The sequence below is a fragment of the Chrysemys picta genome, chromosome 6 (assembly GCF_011386835.1).
Source record: "Chrysemys picta bellii isolate R12L10 chromosome 6, ASM1138683v2, whole genome shotgun sequence".
Classification (NCBI taxonomy): Eukaryota; Metazoa; Chordata; order Testudines; family Emydidae; genus Chrysemys; species Chrysemys picta.
In genome coordinates, this window is record NC_088796.1 from 79880832 (window position 1) to 79899598 (window position 18767).

The following is an 18767-nucleotide window of genomic DNA, read 5'->3' on the forward strand; positions in this document are numbered from 1 at the left end:
TATACAGATTCCTTTTCCCCCCTAATATTCTACAAACTTTCCCACCAACATGCTTCTACTACAAACGCGTATTCCTTACTTTGTCATTAGAGATGGACCCTTCATATTTTTGTTAAATTCTGTTCTACATCTGGATCTGAACTCTGTAACTTGTCCAACCTAATTCTCTTGCTGATGTGCTGAGAAACCAAGCTCCAGTTTTACGAACTTAATTTACACAATGTTTATATTTAATAGAAGTGAATTTTCTTTAGATTGGTTTGACTTTCTTTTAACAATCATAAGAATTAAAAACACATGTTTATGATTTCTTTGTAGAAATACGCAGATCATACAATGAAACTATTGTGTAGCTACAGGTTTCAGCTGTTGAAGCCTTTTGGCTCATGTATATATGTTTTGTAGCATGCAACAGCTTCTAGATCAGGGGTGGACAATAATTTTTTCAGGGGGGCCACTCCACGAATTTCGGTAAGTTGTCATGGGCGGCACATTTCTACTATATTAATGGAGGAGGTGCGGGGTCCGGGAGGGAGTTTGGGTGCAGGAGGGGGCTCCAGGCTGGTGCAAAGTGCTGGGTGCAGGAGAGGGTGAGGGGTATGCGCTTTGGGAGGGAGTTTGGTGCAGAAGGTTGGGGTATGGGAGGGGGTGCGAGGTACAGGCTCAGGCCAGCGGCTGCAGCCGGCACCTATCTGCGCACCCTTTGGGGGAGGGAGAGCAGGTCTCCGTGCGCTGCCTGCACCCGCAAGCACAACCTCCAGTTTCCGGCCAATAGGAACTGTGAGGATGGTGCTGGGGGCGGGGGCAGCACACGGAGCCGTCTCCTTCCCCCTCCCAGAGGTGTGCAGAGACATGCTAGCAGCAGCCCGCTGCTTCCGGGAGTGGCGTGGGGCTATGGCAGGCAGGCAGCCTACCTGAGCGCCCCATTGTGCCACAGGACTTCTAGCGGCCTGGATTCGGAGATCGCAAGGGGGAAGAGAAGGCCGGACAGAAATGTTAGATGGGCCAGATCCGGGCCGCAGGACATATTTTGCCCACCCCTGTTCTAGACAGCTTTTAGCCTTTCAGTTTTAGTCATCGTCTCCTGTTTTAGGACTCAATCCTTGCTTATATGAATATTCCCAGAGCAGGCACTAGGTAAGGATTTGTAGGTGCTGCCCATTGAAAAGCATATGAAATAAATTATTGGATGTATAGAAAATACCAAGCCGAGCAATTTTGCAGTAAACTTCAGAAATGCTGGTAACTTCAGCTAAACATCTGAGATTTAAGAAAGCATGGTACTTTCTGTGTTATCTTGTCTATTTCCTCTCCTCTACCTCTTTACTTGCTCTTCCCACTATTACCTCTTCCATCTGTTGTATATCCTGGTCCATGTGGACACAGTTTCTTATATTGGGTGGTTCCTGGCAGTGGACAAAGCTCACACTGGTTACCCCAGCCTCGCCCTCCATCACAGCAGCACTCTGACTTGGTGACAAGGTTACGGCTACTGGAAGCCATCTGGCACATTGTCTGTAAAACTTCAGCAAAGCAGAATCCTTGGCGGTTATCTGAAAGGAGAGTGGAGGGGCCAAGAAAGAATGTGAGCTGGATGTGTATTAAACAGGAAGTCTCACTGATACTATTATGGTCCATTATTGTTACATATAAATGCTTTTAAAAGTGAACTAGAAAAAAACTGCGGTGACCCCAGATTTATGTGCTGAGTGACTCTTATAGCAACCAGTCTTTGGGGAGCATTTAGCATATTAATATGGTTTGTCTTAGCTTACTCTAAAAATACTTTGATAATCTACTGCTCTTAAAGGGTTGCTAGGACTCCCAAGTGAGTCAGTGGTTACATGAGAGCTGGTATCAGTTATGTCTCAGAATAATACATCCTGGAGCATCCCCCAGTGAACCTGGCAGAGCAGCCTACTTGTGTGAATGATAAAATAAACCAGCAAAACTTAAGTGTAAACATGGCCGTAGCATGCTAAATATCCCCCAATTAGCATATTTTTTTACAGAGAGGATACCGACACTAGTAATAGGTCCAGTATCATCTGCCTGATTTGTTAGTTAAAATGGACTGGATTGCCTCATTGCAGGTTATTCTCTGAAAGTAGCTCTTTCACTGGTAAAATTTTTCCTTTCAACATAAAAATCAGGTGTATTTTACTAAAAGTGATACACCATAGATCATATTCATTCCTGGATTTTCACTGGCTTGTGGAAGCATAGTATCTCCATCCTACACCTATGCAGTGTAAGAAAATCCATCAGGAGGGATGTTGAGGAAGCAGAGCAAATTTTAACTTGTTCTCTGCTGGGGAACCCCCAAAAGACACAGGTCTAAACTGATTCAGATGAGTGGTTTCTGCTGGTGGGGCACTACTCACATTTTACATTTGTTCTGTTAGATACTGTGAGGGAGGACAGGTGACAGCAAATTGCCTGATCGTCCTCTGTGCAAATCTACTGAGGAATAGAATCAGCAGGTACAAAGAGCTAAACTTACATTTCCCTGCATAAGTTAGGGTTTTTTTAGGTATGCCTTTATTGTTCCACTTAATTTGAACCACCAGCTAAAATTACACCATGATATTAAATGGTCTCCTCATTAAAAATATAACCTGTATTGCAGCAACTTTAGAGAGATTAACAAGATCCAATTTGGTTGGAAGAGAATGTTCCTGACTTAAAGCTTTCACATTTCACGGTTTTAAAAAGGAAGCTACAAATCTTTATTAAGGAAATTAGGTAACTAATTGTGATATCCCAGCATACATCATGTGGTGACGTCATAGCTACCATGAAATATTGCTAGAATGTGGACCTGAATCATGGAGCAGCAGATTTTTAGTGTGGGGTATAGTTTGAAATGTAAAGTATTTATATATTTTATTGAATATTACTTCAGTCCTTTAGGGAATTACTTTATAGCCTTTACCTAATGGCCACTTATGCATCCATTGTTTAAAGGAGTAAGGATTTTTTAATCACTTTATGAAAACTGATTTTAATAATTGTAGATATACAGAAATTTTTTCCAGAAACCTGTAAATGACTTATGAGCCTAACTACTGGTGGGTTTCAATGGGATTTAGGTTCCTCAGTCATTTAGGTGCTTTTGAAAATTTTTACCCATGGTCATCTAATTAAATTTACCAAAGACAAGCAATCATTGCCCTGTTCCCTCCCGCCCCCTAATTTTATTAGTCCACATTTAGCTATCTTGATATCTATTGGATTTCAGTCAGTTCAAAATACTGTACAGAAGGCAATAAAGTCAAGTGCAGTTACACTGATTAAAGCCTATTTTAATTCAGCTTATGCTTAACTAATTTAAATATCAGTAAAACTTTACACCTGTGACTGAATTTTCCTACTGTGGAGTCATACTTTGAAAATGTCAACATGATTCACTTTCTTCTATATACTAACTAAGAAATAGCTGAAGTCAACTAAATAGGTATATTGTGCAAGAAATGTTGAAAGCTAGAGCTCATTGAGTACATGCTGACCTGGAGTTCATACAAAGCTTTGATTCATACGTAAGCTAAATGGAACTCTGCCACAAGACTGCACAATCTGATCAGCAAATGTATTGGGCTTTAATTCTAAAGAAATACCCAGCACAATGCATTGCAGTGATACCTTGACCCTAAAAGCACTGAAGGGAAACAGCACCAAGCAAACTCCCCCAAAATGTAATTTTTGAAAATATCTGTTCATATATTTAGTTCAAAAGAGCAGTGTATTTCCTTGGGATTGATGTTGGGCTGGGATTAACAGCCTGAGCCATCCTCGTTCCATTTGGTCACTAATCTTCAGAAGTGCCCTGCACCTTGAATGTTACTACTCTTTTATGGAATCAACACTCTGTTGATAACAATTTACATGGGAACTGGTTATACAGTAAGTAGGAAAAAATATCACAATCCTTTTTTAATGCAAAAATTCCGTTAAATATACTTTCACTTTCACTTGTTGGCATTGTAACATGTTTTTACAATGTACTGTATTACCATGAATATTGCTCCAGAGTAGATCTTGCAGCTGCACTTCATTTGATAATAAAAGAACAACCAGAAAGCAATTACACAGTGCAGAGTGCCAGAATATACTGAATCAGCATGTAATAGTAACTACAAAATCTTTTCCCTAACTTTTTGTAAAATCTGTTATTTTGGATTCATAATTGGTCACCTAGGTGGGAGATTAAATGCACCCTGCCTCACCTGAAGGACTTGATTCTGGCACTGCAGCTTCAGATGCCGCTCCTGTTTTAAGAAAGATCTGCTGGCTTCTGTGTTTAGGCTTGAGTAACACTAGCTGCCAAGACAGAAATCATCAGCTCTTCTGGCTGATGATCCGTCCAAAGCATATCCTGGCAAGGGCTTCCCTCATCTGGTGGTTTTTCTTGGCTCTGCCTAGCTAGCCATCCAAGCAGAGATGCACATAGGCCTTCCTTTTTCTAGTTTGCTACCAGCAACATCATTTTAATGCCAGGTTGAATGGGAGAGCCTGATACTGATAATGTTGTGAACCATAGGGATTGCTGGTCTGATGTGTTGGGTTTCGAGCAAAGGTCTCCATATTCTCAATGCAAATTTCAAGTACTTATGGTAATTGGATGCAAATTTAGTGAGAGGGCTAGTGTCACAAAGGGGTTTAGGCACCTGCTACTTTAGGTGCCCAAATCCAAAAGTCAGATGGAGGGGGGATTAACAATCTAACCCTATAGGCTCCTGAAGTCCCTAGGCATTGTTTCCACTGATAGACACCTCAAGTGCCTATATTTCTGCTGTTGGGCATGCACAAAACCACCTGAGTCCTCACACCTAGTGCCTCATTAACGCCTAAACCCCAGTGGGAGTCACAAACTAGGCATTCCCCTGCCTACCTAATCCTCAAGGCTTGATCCAGTAGGCATGCGGGGGAGGGAGGATGTTCCTGTAAATATTAATTAGCATAGGGAGTTGAACCCAGGTCTTCCCCCATCTCAGGTGAGTGCCCTAACAGGAGAGATTGAGAAGAGACTCATCCCAGAGTATCCTATAGTGATGGCACTCTTCTGGGAGGTGGGGCACCTGGGATCCAAGCCCTTCTCCACACCATGTAGGTCTCTAACATTCTGGTGAGTGCCCTATCCATTGGCATTAATTGACTAAAAGCACCACCACATACCCTCCTCTTCCTCAGACACCTAAGCCAGGTCAGCCCTAAATCCAGGTGAGAGTTTACAGCTGAAATTCCCAACTGGAGGGAGGCACCACCTGTTTAAGCATCTAACTCTCTTTGAGAGGCAGGCTACATCCCTCTCATCAGCATATCATATTGGTTAGTTAATGGGGGTCCCTGCTCTAACTTTTCCAATGCGCAGTGTAGACTGCCTGGGTGCCTAAGTGAGAGTGGCAGATTCCAGTGGGCAGCAGGGTGCCCAAAAGTCAGATGTTGCAGCACCTAGTCTTAGTCCCCTTTGTAGCTAGCCTGAAAACTTCCTGTGTAGGATGGGGAAGCAGGGATATCAGTCCACCTGTTGAACCAGTCATGATGCTGATGGTGGTTTTGTCGATGCTGAAGATCTGCTCGTAGGTTCAGAACAGGGATTTAAATTATCACTGCAACTACATTTGGATGAAGATGTTTCCCTTGAAAATATTTCACAAGCAGGATCATGAAACCCAGTTTCATTCAGTGGCACATTTACTCTTGAAGAAACTGATTTCCTGCATTTTTTGGGAGGAGCATAAATCCTAATGTCTCTACAATTCTTACAGTTGTAGCTTGCTTTAGAAGAATTATTTCGTTTCATCACTTCAGTTCATTCAATTGCTTCCCCCCCCACCACTTCTTAAAATGTTAAGCATTTTGAATCAGATAAATTGATACACTGATGTCACCAAAATATTAAACAATAACCAGTTGTTTGCTCTGTTGAATGGTAGCTTTTGTGTTTACTAATTAAAATGAGAAACCCCTTTGTGAATTCAACACTATGAAGACTGAAAAAAATCCAAGATATTATCAGATGCCCTGCTATCTTCCAGAAGTTACTAACAAACTAAGCCCTGCTGGACAGTTAACAACTCTAGTCACTCTCCTTTCTTCAGCATGCAGTAACAGCTTCATCAACCACTCCTGCCTCTCTCCCAAGTTATCAGTGACTGCATTCATTTGCCTTCCTCTTCAGGTTATTAGACTATCCTAAAATTGTTTCCAGGTAGGCATAAGATCCTTCAAGTTGGTATTAGCTCCCTTTTAATTGTTTAGAATTTATTTAAAATGTTAATTTACAGACTGAAATTAGAGCCTATGACATATAGAATTTTGCCAGTAACATTTCCTGTTCTTACTTTAAATGTTCATACTATAATAATCTCCATTTTGGAAAAACAGTGAGTTAGGAAAAAATTAATCAAAATAGTTACTGAAAAGTAATGATTTGTATTTATTTTTTACACACAACTGTACAGTATAACAGATCTAACATTCGAATTCTGTAGCAGCAGTATCTGGCTCATAAATGGAATAATTAGAAATATTTTGCTCTTAATGTGAGATTTGTTATTTAACATTAGCATCAGCCTCGCTTACCCTATATGCAAACTTTTTTCCTTCAGCATGAAACCACCATTTTTCCTGGCTATGTTAATTATCATTTTTCCCAGAAATAAAATAAATCATTGTTTTCTCTTTGAAAACTCAATTTATCTTAATCCTGAAAAACAGATCAAGGATTGTGATTTAATCTATTGTACAGCCAGGAGACATGTGAAGTACTCAGGGTTTGCATTATTGGTAGAAATCTTAGCAAGCAGCAAGCATAAAATATTTTTTATTTAAATATTATTGCACAGAGTTTATACTTTTTCATGTAATGGGAAATGTATGCCAAGGAAATCAACTTACCAAGGCACTCAGTGCCTGATGGGCTTGACTGGAATCCTTCATTACATTCACACCTGTAGCTTCCAATAATGTTCACACAGCGACCATTTTCACAGATACCTGGCTTGGTACGGCATTCATTTTCATCTTTACAAAAATATCACACACATACACACAATAAATGTGATTTAAAACTTATATGAATTGACAGACTAAAAACTGTCAGTTATTTACTCAGCAGGCAAAGAAAATTCAAACATTTTGGTAACTAATATATTTGTATGCGGTGGCCAAAAGACAGCTGAGTAAGCCTCCAAAAGCTGATGTTCACTCTTCTGTTGAGAACTCAGCACACTATGTGCTTTGAAGAAGGTATGGAAAAATATAGCAACTTAGAAAGATGAAACGTTGTCAATTTCCTACCAATTATAGTAAGTTTTAAATGAATCATGGCATAAGCTCACTGCACTACAACTCTGTCCAGCAATTAGCATTAAAATGAAATTTTATACACTAATGAAGTCATTCAAAATAAAATAGTGTGAGCCATTTAGAAACAGAAAATTAATAGTTAAAGAGTATGTCACATGACCACGATTCTATAAAGTGTGCCTGTTCAGGAAGGGCACCTAAACACATGCTTAAGTCCCACTGAAGTCAGTAAGAACTAAGTATGCTTAGGTGCTTTCCTAAAATAGGGTTTATAATCCCAAAGTGTCTGCTCCTTATTTTTCCCATATTAGCTTGCAAAAAACAAATTGATACAGTAATTTCCATAGGTGCTTAAAAGAACAACACTGGAGGGTTTGGCTGCTCAGGACAAAAACAGAGGTAGGTTTGAATCCAACAGCTATCTCTCGCATAAAGGCACAATTCTTGATTTCTTACTAGCAAATAGACTGATATACTTTATGATTAAAGAAGACTGTTTTCCTTGAATGCACAATAAAATAATAATTTTATAAGGAGAGATTTTACTCTGCTGCTGAGGGAAGATTATTACTGTTCTCTTGAACACATTCACCAGGATGTCTGCTGAAGAGAACTAAAGAATTTTTTTTTTCAACTTGGAGATGAATTCCAGTACTTTTTGTCAATACAGAAAGCTTCAGAATGGGCAATGGATTTGTGATACTGCAAGGGAAAAATTCTGATTCCAGACACAGCAGCACTTGGCAAAATCTATCCATTTTTCCCTCTAAACAAATTACAGTAATGGTCAAGGGAAGCTGTTTGCCTATTCATCTTAAGATGAGAGAATTATTCTGAATTTTGGTGGTTTTTAATGTCTATGAATTCTTTGCTGCTGATGGCTGGAGTAAAATGTTCATATTTTGCTCTAGATCATTACCCCTTAACTCTGAAAAAGCTGGATACGTACATATAATTTGTCTACTATTAATACAGTCTTTTGCAAATATATCATTTATTTATCTACAATAATTCTTCTACTTTTATTATTCATATTTAAAGAACAATCAAAAGAGATGCCTTTTGGCTAGCTGATTAAGGCTTTAATGGGTAGTCACAGTAATTTTAAGACTTAATTCTTACAACCCTGTGCACCGAAAGCAAAGGTAGGCCACACAGAAAAAGAAACAAATATAGACCTAAGGCCCTAACTGTTATTTATGATAAGTAGTCCTGAGTTCACTGGGACTTCTTGTGTAAGAATTACTCACTGTAAAGATTAGAGAATCAAGCCCTAAAACAAGAAAAGACTGGATGGAACGGGGTTAGAGTAGACTTGTCAAGTGGAAAGTTCAAGAGGCCTTGTGTCTCCATCCCCATGAACAGATGTTTGGGTATATGTAGCTGAGCACAGATGCAATGTTGTGTTTTTGTCCCTACAAAATATTGCAGATGCAATTCTGAGGAGTTGTGCCTCTAATTACTTTATCTAAACCCACAGTCAAGTAGCAAAGGATGTAATTAATTAGCACCTAGCTGCCATTTATGATTTTGGCGGTCTCCCTGTTAGCCTACAATTCAATAATTCATCATTTTAGGAGCGGGTTTGGAGGGGTAAAATTGTGCAAAAAATTAGCCCTTTAATGTTTCAATGCAGAAAACAACCAAGTCACAAAGGGATAATAATATCGCTTAGGGAGTTGGCTTTTTCCAAAAGATAACTGAAGTTGGCTCAAAATCAGAGTAACAACTTTATAGCAATACTTCAGTGTCAAGCAGTACAACACAGAGTAAATTTTCTGTATCTCTTTGTATTTAAAAATTCCCACCCTTTCAGTGATCTTGGACTGCTTGAGAGAAATAAGTCTCTGGTTATCTCAATTACTTTTCAAAGAGGTATATAATTCTGACACCTAACCAAAGAATGCTCTGAGTAGACGCTCCCTGGGTTACGCAAACCCGGTTTATGCAAATCTGGACTTATGGAAAAGGTTCTGTAAGCTTCCCCTTCCCACCCCCGTAATTTTCGGTTATACGTTCCCGCCTTACACAAGGCGTTCCGGAACAGAACGCTTGCATAAGTCGGGGACCATCTATAGTTATTTTCCAAATGTACTTGTATATTAATTTTTCATTTTAATATTGGAGCAATATATGAAGTGTTCCCAAGCCTTACCCATGCAGCCTTCTCCATCAGGTCTACGGGTCATTCCAGGAGGGCAGATACACATGAAGGTGCCAATCAAATTTTTGCACATCATGCCTCTTGATTCACAATCATGAAGACCTTCAGCACATTCATCCAGGTCTGAAAAAAAATGTAGTATGTGTTGTATTTCAAATAACAAAGACCTAGCATGAATGCTTTCTTGTAGGTTCAGTTGTAGAAGACAACTAGTATTTGTTCAGAAAATATCATTTTTATTTTTCTTCTTAACCACAAACTGTTTTTATTAAGAGTAAATTAGGTGACAGGCTACTTGGGGAGGATTGAGGGGGCATGTAAGCTCTGCAATTAATCAAAAGCCTGAGAGCCACTCCTAATTTGTATAAAATTAAGCAAATAGCAGTAACCTCCATCTTTAACATTGTTACAGTATAACCCACAGAGAGGACATGCTTCAGCATGAAATGCTCCATCTTGATCCAAGTTTTTGTGGCAAGTGGACAACGAGGCCCACCAGGTGATATTCTGTCTTGGACACAATGCTGAGTGTATCAATTTGGTACATCATATGGTAGGTCCTGTTGCAACATTTTATTAAAAAGGCTGGATACAGGATGCACTGAAAAAAAAACTTTTGACTGTACTTTGATTATTACTGGGTAACAGGCATGGGGAAAAAATTACATTTCAATAGCCATTACTTTCTAAAACTTTTTTTAAGTTAATTACCTTTGCACATCTTTTGGTCTTCTCTCAGTTCATAGCCAACTGGACAGGTGCATTCATAGAAACCGTAAGTGTTGATGCACCGAAAAGCACACAGCAAAGGGTTCTGAGCACACTCATTTATGTCTGAATAGTAAGGAAAAGGGAGACTGAATGCTATGTTCCAGTTTAACTGTAATAGCACCACTAGAACTTTCTTTATACCCACATTTTCTGTGTTACCATCTAAAAAGTGTTAGAAATCCTGGGTATTTTTTTGTGTATTTCTGAAGCAGCATAAACAAGAAATAAATATATCCTCATACATATTGACTTTTATAACATACACTTCTAAAGTCACCTTTAAGGTTAGAGTTGCAGGTGTTTTGTATTTTGGTTTGGTTTGAGATTTTACTACATGACACTATTTACAATAGACAGTCTTGCATTTCCCAAGCTTTTGAAAGCTGAGTTTCTATTCAGGAAAATAAACTAATCATGCCCTCCTTCAAACCCACCATATATTGTTAAAGGCCTATCCAAAATGAATAGATCTTCATAATATGATCCTCTCTCTGCTTTCTTACATGTTTTGTTGAGCAGTGAAATAGTTAATGTTGACAATTAAAGTATTATTAGTGGCATTTGACTTAACACCCAATGAAATGAATGGGGCAAGTCACACTCCAAAGCTACTGTGTCAGGTTCTCTTCAAACTCAGGCAAACATTTTTGAACCAACTACACTCTGGTACCATTTTCAAGGTTTTCTTTACACCCCTTATTTGTAACAGCTAGACCCTTATTTTCAAATGAAAGCTGAGACGCTGGAGAACAGTTGAGTAGCCTATCCATGTCCCTTCTCTCCCTCCATCGCTGGAGGCCACACCCTAAGATTTGGGAAAAAACTAACAAGCAGCATATTTGACTATTAAAATAAACATACTTATCTGCACTCACATGCCACGTTAATGGCCATTACAATGTATTGATGAGGAAATTTAAGATGTTCAGTTATTCTTAGAAACACTTCTCTCAGGCAACATATTTCTCTAGAGCTGGGTGAGGAGAAAACTTTTCCTTCAAAAGGAATGTTAGCAGGGTTACACTGCACCACACACTAGTCATGAAAAGTACTGTTTTTGCAACATTTACTTTTACACAGCTCATTTCAGAACCCTAAGCTTTATTTTTCATTGCCATATTTCAAGAGGAGAGATTCCTTTTAACTTATAACTTTGACTTTGTAATAAAAACCCAATATATACCCCCTCGATAGTGTGATGGTAAATAAAATATTTTAAATATAAGAGAAAAAGAGGAGGTAAAAAGGTGGAAATCATAATTTACCTTCACAATTCATCATTGGGCCTGGCTCAAATCCTTCATGACAGTTACATTCAAAACTACCAATCACATTAGTGCATGTGCCATTTCCACATGGATTGCCAATCGAACATTCATCAGTATCTAGGATGAAATAAGTAAAACACAAACTTAAGAGAACTGGGACACAGGCTAAGTGGTATTTTAAGTTTATGAACTTTAAGCATTGCTATCCTTGCAATACAGTTTGCCTAATGTAGAATCAGAACTTACCCACACAGTGCACTCCAGTGTAATCTAAGTTGTATCCCATGGGGCACTCACAGCGGAATGATCCATCAGTGTTGATACAATGACCATTTGAACAAATGCCTGGGCTCTCAAGACATTCATTGACATCTGAAAAATAGAAAGCCACGTAAACTGCAATCTTTCAGCTCTCAAATTCACTGTTTTTTATATTAAATATTACGTTTCTAATAAAAAGCAGGAAATGACCAAAAAGTAAACATCTTGTTCTATGTGTCTTGGGCCAAAATATAACTATGCAGTTTCAAAAATAGACTATATCTTGTAAGCTTTCTCAGTGTCCCAAAACTTCTGTCACACTTGAAAACAAAACAAAAACCACAAAATAAAAAAAAGCTTTACCAGAAAGAATAAAACAGCATTACCCAATGGCGCCTCGCTTAACTGGGAATTAAAGATTTTCTAAGTGGTGTCAGAAATAAAACAATACCTTCCCGTGTATCATCAATCCCAGGGATAGTTCCATGGCCATAGGGACACAAATCCTGGAAAGCAACTGTAGAGGAACATTTTAAACAATTATAAACAAACAAGGATGAAAGTGATCAACACCATTAAGGCAGCTGAATTTAATTAACACCCATGAAAGAGTGAGTTTTGGATAGATATTCCCACCATATATTTTCCCCGTTATTGAGTTGTATTTTTCCCTTCTTGCTAGTTTCAACTGCAACAGCCTTTACTAGTAATAAGCCTGAGTAATCGTGTCAGAGCCTATAGAGCAGCTTTCTTAGCACATCATCAGTTAATGCGTCCCCCTCAGTTTTAGTGTAAACCAAATAGTAGGGTAACAAAACAAATGCCAGTGACGGCTTTTGTGTTTCTGGGCACTAACCCACATTTTGCCTTTCCCCCTACTACTGCGGGAGGCTAATTTACTGCTGTGCAGAAGCACTATTTTGCCTTCACATTTCAGTCTTTTCCTACACTTTTCCTTCACTTTTCCTTCAGTCTTTTCCTACACTTATTATAAACCATGATGCATACCTTCTTCTTCCTTGGGGCAGAGCTCACAAGGATCACCCCATCCCTCTCCTGGCATCTTACTGCAGCAACATTTTGCCTTGGTGGTGTTGAAAGCCTTTGGGACAGAGCATTTCCCATTTTCAAAGTTAGTGAAACAGAAGCTCTGCCGGGTATCTAGAAAAGTGAGAACAAACAAACAAACAAACAAAAAGCAACAGTAATAAGCTAGGTAAGTAAAAAACCCACACATACTATATGACAGGCTCCTACCTGATTAGAGAAAAATGTATCTGAAAATAACAGGGATAATTCTAGGCCTGAGTTTTCCCCATTATATTAGGGAATACATCTCCCACCCAGACAACAGGATACCAACCCAGTTATGCACAACTGCTGTCTGCTGCATTCAGTGTTGAAGTGAGGACTGCAGCTGTGCCACTGTAGCACTTCAATGTAGACACTATCTACACTGAGGGAAGGGATTTTCCCATTGGCGTAGGTAATCTACCTCCTTGAGAGGCAGTAGCTAGGGTCAATGGAAGAATTCTTCCATAGACCTAGCACTATCTACAGTGGGGGTTAGGTTGGCTTAACTACACCCTTCAGAGATGTGGATTTTTCACACCCTTGAGCAACATCGCTGGGTCAACCTAATGTTTTAGTATAGACCAGGCCTAAGACTTTCTTGCACATTATTCACCCTCTGCAGGACAGCAGGGACCATCATTACACAGGTAAAAAATACTTCCACTCCTGCCTTTACAAATGACAGCTCCACATAGCCCCAGACTCTGCCAGCCCAGGGAACAAGGAACTGAGCTCATGATGCAAATGCAGTTTTCCTACAAGTAAACAAGTATTTTTGGAGTATAAAAAGAAAAGGATTTCTTGCAATATTTTGAGGCAAGTTTCCTGTCATGCCTAGCATTTGCTGGATGCAGCAGAGCACGGTGCTATCAGGAAGCTGGTTACAGCTCCATGATTATCTGCCCTAGTCCAGTGCTAGTTCCAGCAGGACTGTACATCATCTTGGCAGAGGTGAATGGCATCCCAGTGCCAGGGGCTGTAGAGAGAAAGGTGTAGAAGCTCATAACCTGTGGCACAAAGGGAGCACATCTGGGCAGGGAATCCACCCTTAAAAGAACCAATGGATTTAGTTTTTATAAAAGGATTAAAGGGAACTGTGACTGTTGGTCATATTGCTAAGTTGTACTAGAAGGTAGGAGATTTGTCTTCTGTAGAGCATGGTGCACCATGTGACAAACATTTATTTTGCTGGGAGAACCTAATCAACTTATTTTTAACATCATAAACTTGTAATAAGAGCATGACATGGCAACAATCCTGACAACCTGTGAGACATTACTACATAGTCCCCACTCTTCTTGCAAAGTTTGTTAACTACTGCTGTCAGTTTAACCCTGCATATTACCAAAACACCTTCGTCCATTGTCAGACAGCACAAAGCCTATGGGACAGGTGCATTGAAAGCCTCCTGGAGTATTAGTGCAGGAGCCAAAGAGACAGATGTTGGGGTCTTCATTGCACTCATCAATATCTGCAAAATAATAGGAGAAAAGATTAATCATTAGCCCACCTGGCATAAATTTTATGTATTTCTTTGATATCTGAAAGAAGATTTGACTTCAGCCACACTCAGTACTCTGTTCAAGCAGCAAAACAGACACAAAAAAGCTCCCCCTTCTTTCCTTTTTAAAATAGTGATTGAAATGTGTAATTTTCCACTTGTTTATTGGTTTTCATTATCCCGTACAGTTCTAACAGTGTCTGCTTTTTGTCTTCTGAATCTGTATCTTTCCTGTGCCATCAGACGTCACTTTGGGCACATCTTATTGTCTTATTCATACTATAAATGTTAAATGTTTTCAAACCACAATGGGAGCAGATATTTTAGGACAAGGGGAAAAAAGATTCTTCGTAAACATGAAACAGCCAAAGAAGAGTTTAAAAAAGGTGGGTTTTTTTTTTCAAGTTCTGAGTGAATCTAAACCTGAAACTAAATTCTAAATGTTCTCGCCTGACTTCAGAAAGAATGGAGCCCCCATGGCACATGCACACATTAATATTTACGAATGTTTTCTGCAGCCACTGTTGATTTGTAGTATATACAAATGTTTCTTTTAAACTCTTGACTTTCAATCACTTATTTAAAAAAACACAGCTAGGTATATTTAAACATGTGGAATTTAAACATAGCATAAGTTAAACAAAGAAAAATAAAGGAATTTTTACTCTACTACAAATACTTTTTAAGTTCTAGTTATGAAGTAAGATACAAACAGAGGAGAAGCAAACAGAGGGAGTTTGCCTGAGAGTTCACCTAGGGGGTGAGCCCACACAGGATTTTGCCTTTCAGGCTTGTGCGAGCAATAAATATATCTGAAGAGGCTCTTGATACATTACAAGGTAGGAAATCTAGATAGTGAGGTTGGCTGTTGAGATCATCATGGGATGTGCCAAGTTCTCCTGGACAATAGAAGTGACTTTTTCTGTACAAAGTGCAATCTGGTCTCCATATTGGAAAAAAGGTTAGAGTAAAAAAGACCCATGTAATAACCCTGCATTGCATCTAAGAAAATGAAGACTTCCTGGATAGAAGTCAGGATTTGGTACTGCGGGCACAGCATGCCAAAGAATCGGAGACGACAGCACAGGGGGGACTGAAGAACAAGAAAGAAATTTGGCAGCATATTCCTCCAGAAGAAGAAAAAGAGGAGAACCAGTATACCCCCAATGCAGATAGAGGTAAGCTACCACTTTCAGGCTCTCTGCACAGGTACTACTGCTGAGAATGCCTTGGTAGGGTCATCTGGGGGAAAGGATCAGAAGGAGACCCCCGTTGACTGGAAGGCGTGGAATGCATTGTCCTAAGGATCAGGGGTTCCACGACCCCCACTCCCAAGAGGAGGAGAAGGGTGGTGATGGTTGGGGATTCTCTCCTAAGGGGGACAGAATCATCCATCTGCCGTCCGGACCAGGAATCCCGAGAAGCGGGCTGCTTGCCTGGAGTTAGAATTCAGGATGTGACTGCTAGTCTGCAAAGACTCATCAAGCCCTCAGACTACTACCCCTTCGTACTTATCCACGTTGGCACCAATGATGCTGCCAAGAATGACCTTGAGCGGATCACTGAAGACTACATGGCTCTGGAAAGAAGGATGAAAGAGTTTGGGGAACAAGTGGTGTTCTTGTCCATCCTCCCTATTGAAGGAAAAGGCCTAGGCAAGGACCATCTAATTGCGGAAGTAAATGTGTGTCAGGTGGTGTTGGTGAGTGGGCTTTGGCTTCTTTGATAATGAGCTGATGTTCCAGGAAAGAGGATTACTATGCTGGGCTGGGCTCCATCTATCAAGTACTGGGAAGAGCATCTTTGGACGTGGTCTGGCTAACCTGATAAGGAGAGCTTTAAGCTAGGTCCTATGGGAGATGGTGACAAAAATCCAGCCAATGCACATCTAGGCTCAAGTAACGAAGACAAGGGGAAGGGACTAACTTGCATGATCTAAAAAATAAAAAGGAGTCCTATAAAAAATGGAAACTAGGACAAATTACAAAGGATGAATATAGGCAAACAACACAGGAATGCAGGGGCAAGATTAGAAAGGCAAAGGCTCAAAATGAGCTCAAACTGGCTACGGGAATAAAGGGAAACAAGAAGACTTTTTATCAATACATTAGAAGTAGGAGGAAGACCAAGGACAGGGTAGGCCCACTGCTCAGTGAGGAGGGAGATACAGTAACAGGAAACTTGGAAATGACAGAGATGCTTAATGACTTCTTTGTTTCGGTCTTCACCGAGAAGTCTGAAAGAATTACTAACTTAGTGAATGCTAATGGGAAGGGCGTAGGTTTAGAAGATAAAATAAAAAAAGAACAAGTTAAAAATCACTTAGAAAAGTTAGATGCTTGCAAGTCACCAGGCCCTGATGAAATGCATCCTAGAATACTCAAGGAGCTAATATAGGAGGTATCTGAGCCTCTAGCTATTATTTTTGGAAAATCATGGGAGACAGGAGAGATTCCAGAAGACTGGAGAAGGGCAAATATAGTGCCTATCTATAAAAAGGGAATAAAAACGACCCAGGAAACTACAGACCAGTTAGTTTAATTTCTGTGCCAGGGAAGATAATGGAGTAAGTAATTAAGGAAATCATCTGCAAACACTTGGAAAGTGGTAAGGTGCTAGGGAATAGCCAGCATGGATTTGTAAAGAACAAATCATGTCAAACCAATCCGATAGCTTTCTTTGATAGGATAATGAGTCTTGTGGATAAGGGAGAAACGGTGGATGTGGTATACCTAGACTTTAGTAAGACATTTGATATGGTCTCACATGATATTCTTAGCGATAAACTAGGCAAATACAACTTAGATGGGGCTACTATAAGGTGGGTGCATAACTGGCTGGATAACCATACTCAGAGAGTAGTTATTAATGGTTCCCAATCCTGCTGGAAAGGTATAACGAGTGGGGTTCCGCAGGGGTCTGTTTTGAGACCGGCTCTGTTCAATATCTTCATCAACGACTTAGATATTGGCATAGAAAGTACGCTTATTAAGTTTGCAGATGATACCAAACTGGGAGGGATTGCAACTGCTTTGGAGGATAGGGTCATAATTCAAAATGATCTGGACTAATTGGAGAAATGGACAGAGGTAAACAGGATGAAGTTTAACAAAGACAAATGCAAAGTGCTCCACTTAGGAAGGAACAATCAGTTTCACACATACAGAATGGGAAGAGACTGTCTAGGAAGGAGTACGGCAGAAAGGCATCTAGGGGTTATAGTGGACCACAAGCTAAGTATGAGTCAACAGTGTGATGCTGTTGCAAAAAAAGCAAACACGATTCTGGGATGCATTAACAGGTGTGTTGTGAGCAAGACATGAGAAGTCATTCTTCCACTCTACTCTGCGCTGGTTAGGCCTCAACTGAAGTATTGTGTCCAGTTCTGGGCACCGCATTTCAAGAAAGCTGTGGAGAAATTAGAGAGGGTCCAGAGAAGAGCAACAAGAATGATTAAGAACATGACCTATGAAGGAAGGCTGAAAGAATTGGGTTTGTTTAGTTTGGAAAAGAGAAGACTGAGAGGGGACATGCTAGCAGTTTTCAGGTATATAAAAGGGTGTCATAAGGAGGAGGGAGAAAACGTGTTCACCTTAGCCTCTAAGGATAGAACAAGAAGCAATGGGCTTAAACTGCAGCAAGGGAGATTTAGGTTGGACATTAGGAAAAAGTTCCTAACTGTCAGGGTGGTTAAACACTGGAATAAACTGCCTAGGGAGGTTGTGGAATCTCCATCTCTGGAGATATTTAAGAGTAGGTTAGATAAATGTCTAACCAGGATGGTCTAGACAGTATTTGGTCCTGCCATGAGGGCAGGGGACTGGACTCGATGACCTCTCGAGGTTCCTTCCAGTCCTAGAATCTATGAAACTTCTGGAGAAGGGTCTAGAAATCACAACTGTATTAAAAAGGCAAAAAAGAAAAGCAACAGGGCAGTCTGCAAAATATCTTCGATGCCTGTATATAAAGTCAAGGAGTATGGGGAACAAGCAGGATGAACTGGAAGTCATGGTACATGAAGAAAATTATGACTTAATTGGCATCACAGAGACTTGGTGGGACAACTCCAATAATTGGAGTACCAGCATTGAGGATATAGCTTGTTTTGAAAGGATAGGTATGGGGAAAAAAAGGAAAAAGTGATGTGCTGTACATCAAGAATGTATACACTTGCCCCGAGGTCCAAGGGGAAGTGAACAACAGACCTAACAAGAGTCTCTGGGTGAGAATAACAAGGAAAAAGAACAGTAGCAATATCATGGTGGGGGTCTATTATAGACCATCAAATCAGGAAGAGGAAGTGGATGAGTCATTCTGCAAGCAGGTAACAAGATTAGCTAGCACACATGAGCTGGTATTACCTTTTATAAAAGGTATTGCCTCACTCACCTTGTCTCTCTAATATCCTGGGACTGAC

General features: G+C 39.9%; 1 protein-coding gene across 2 annotated transcripts in view; it reads right to left on the reverse strand.

Moving 5' to 3' along the window:
- FBN2 (fibrillin 2) overlaps positions 1-18767 on the reverse strand; it is a 257739-nt gene that overhangs the window by 19129 nt on the left and 219843 nt on the right. For both annotated transcript variants that reach the window (XM_005303063.4, XM_065599317.1), the window contains 9 exons: positions 14195-14320; positions 12784-12936; positions 12227-12292; positions 11761-11886; positions 11512-11631; positions 10187-10309; positions 9467-9598; positions 6901-7026; positions 1347-1553 (listed from right to left, as the gene is read on the reverse strand). In XM_005303063.4, coding sequence (XP_005303120.2) covers positions 1347-1553; positions 6901-7026; positions 9467-9598; positions 10187-10309; positions 11512-11631; positions 11761-11886; positions 12227-12292; positions 12784-12936; positions 14195-14320 — 1179 coding nt within the window. The remainder of the gene's footprint in view (positions 1-1346; positions 1554-6900; positions 7027-9466; positions 9599-10186; positions 10310-11511; positions 11632-11760; positions 11887-12226; positions 12293-12783; positions 12937-14194; positions 14321-18767) is intronic.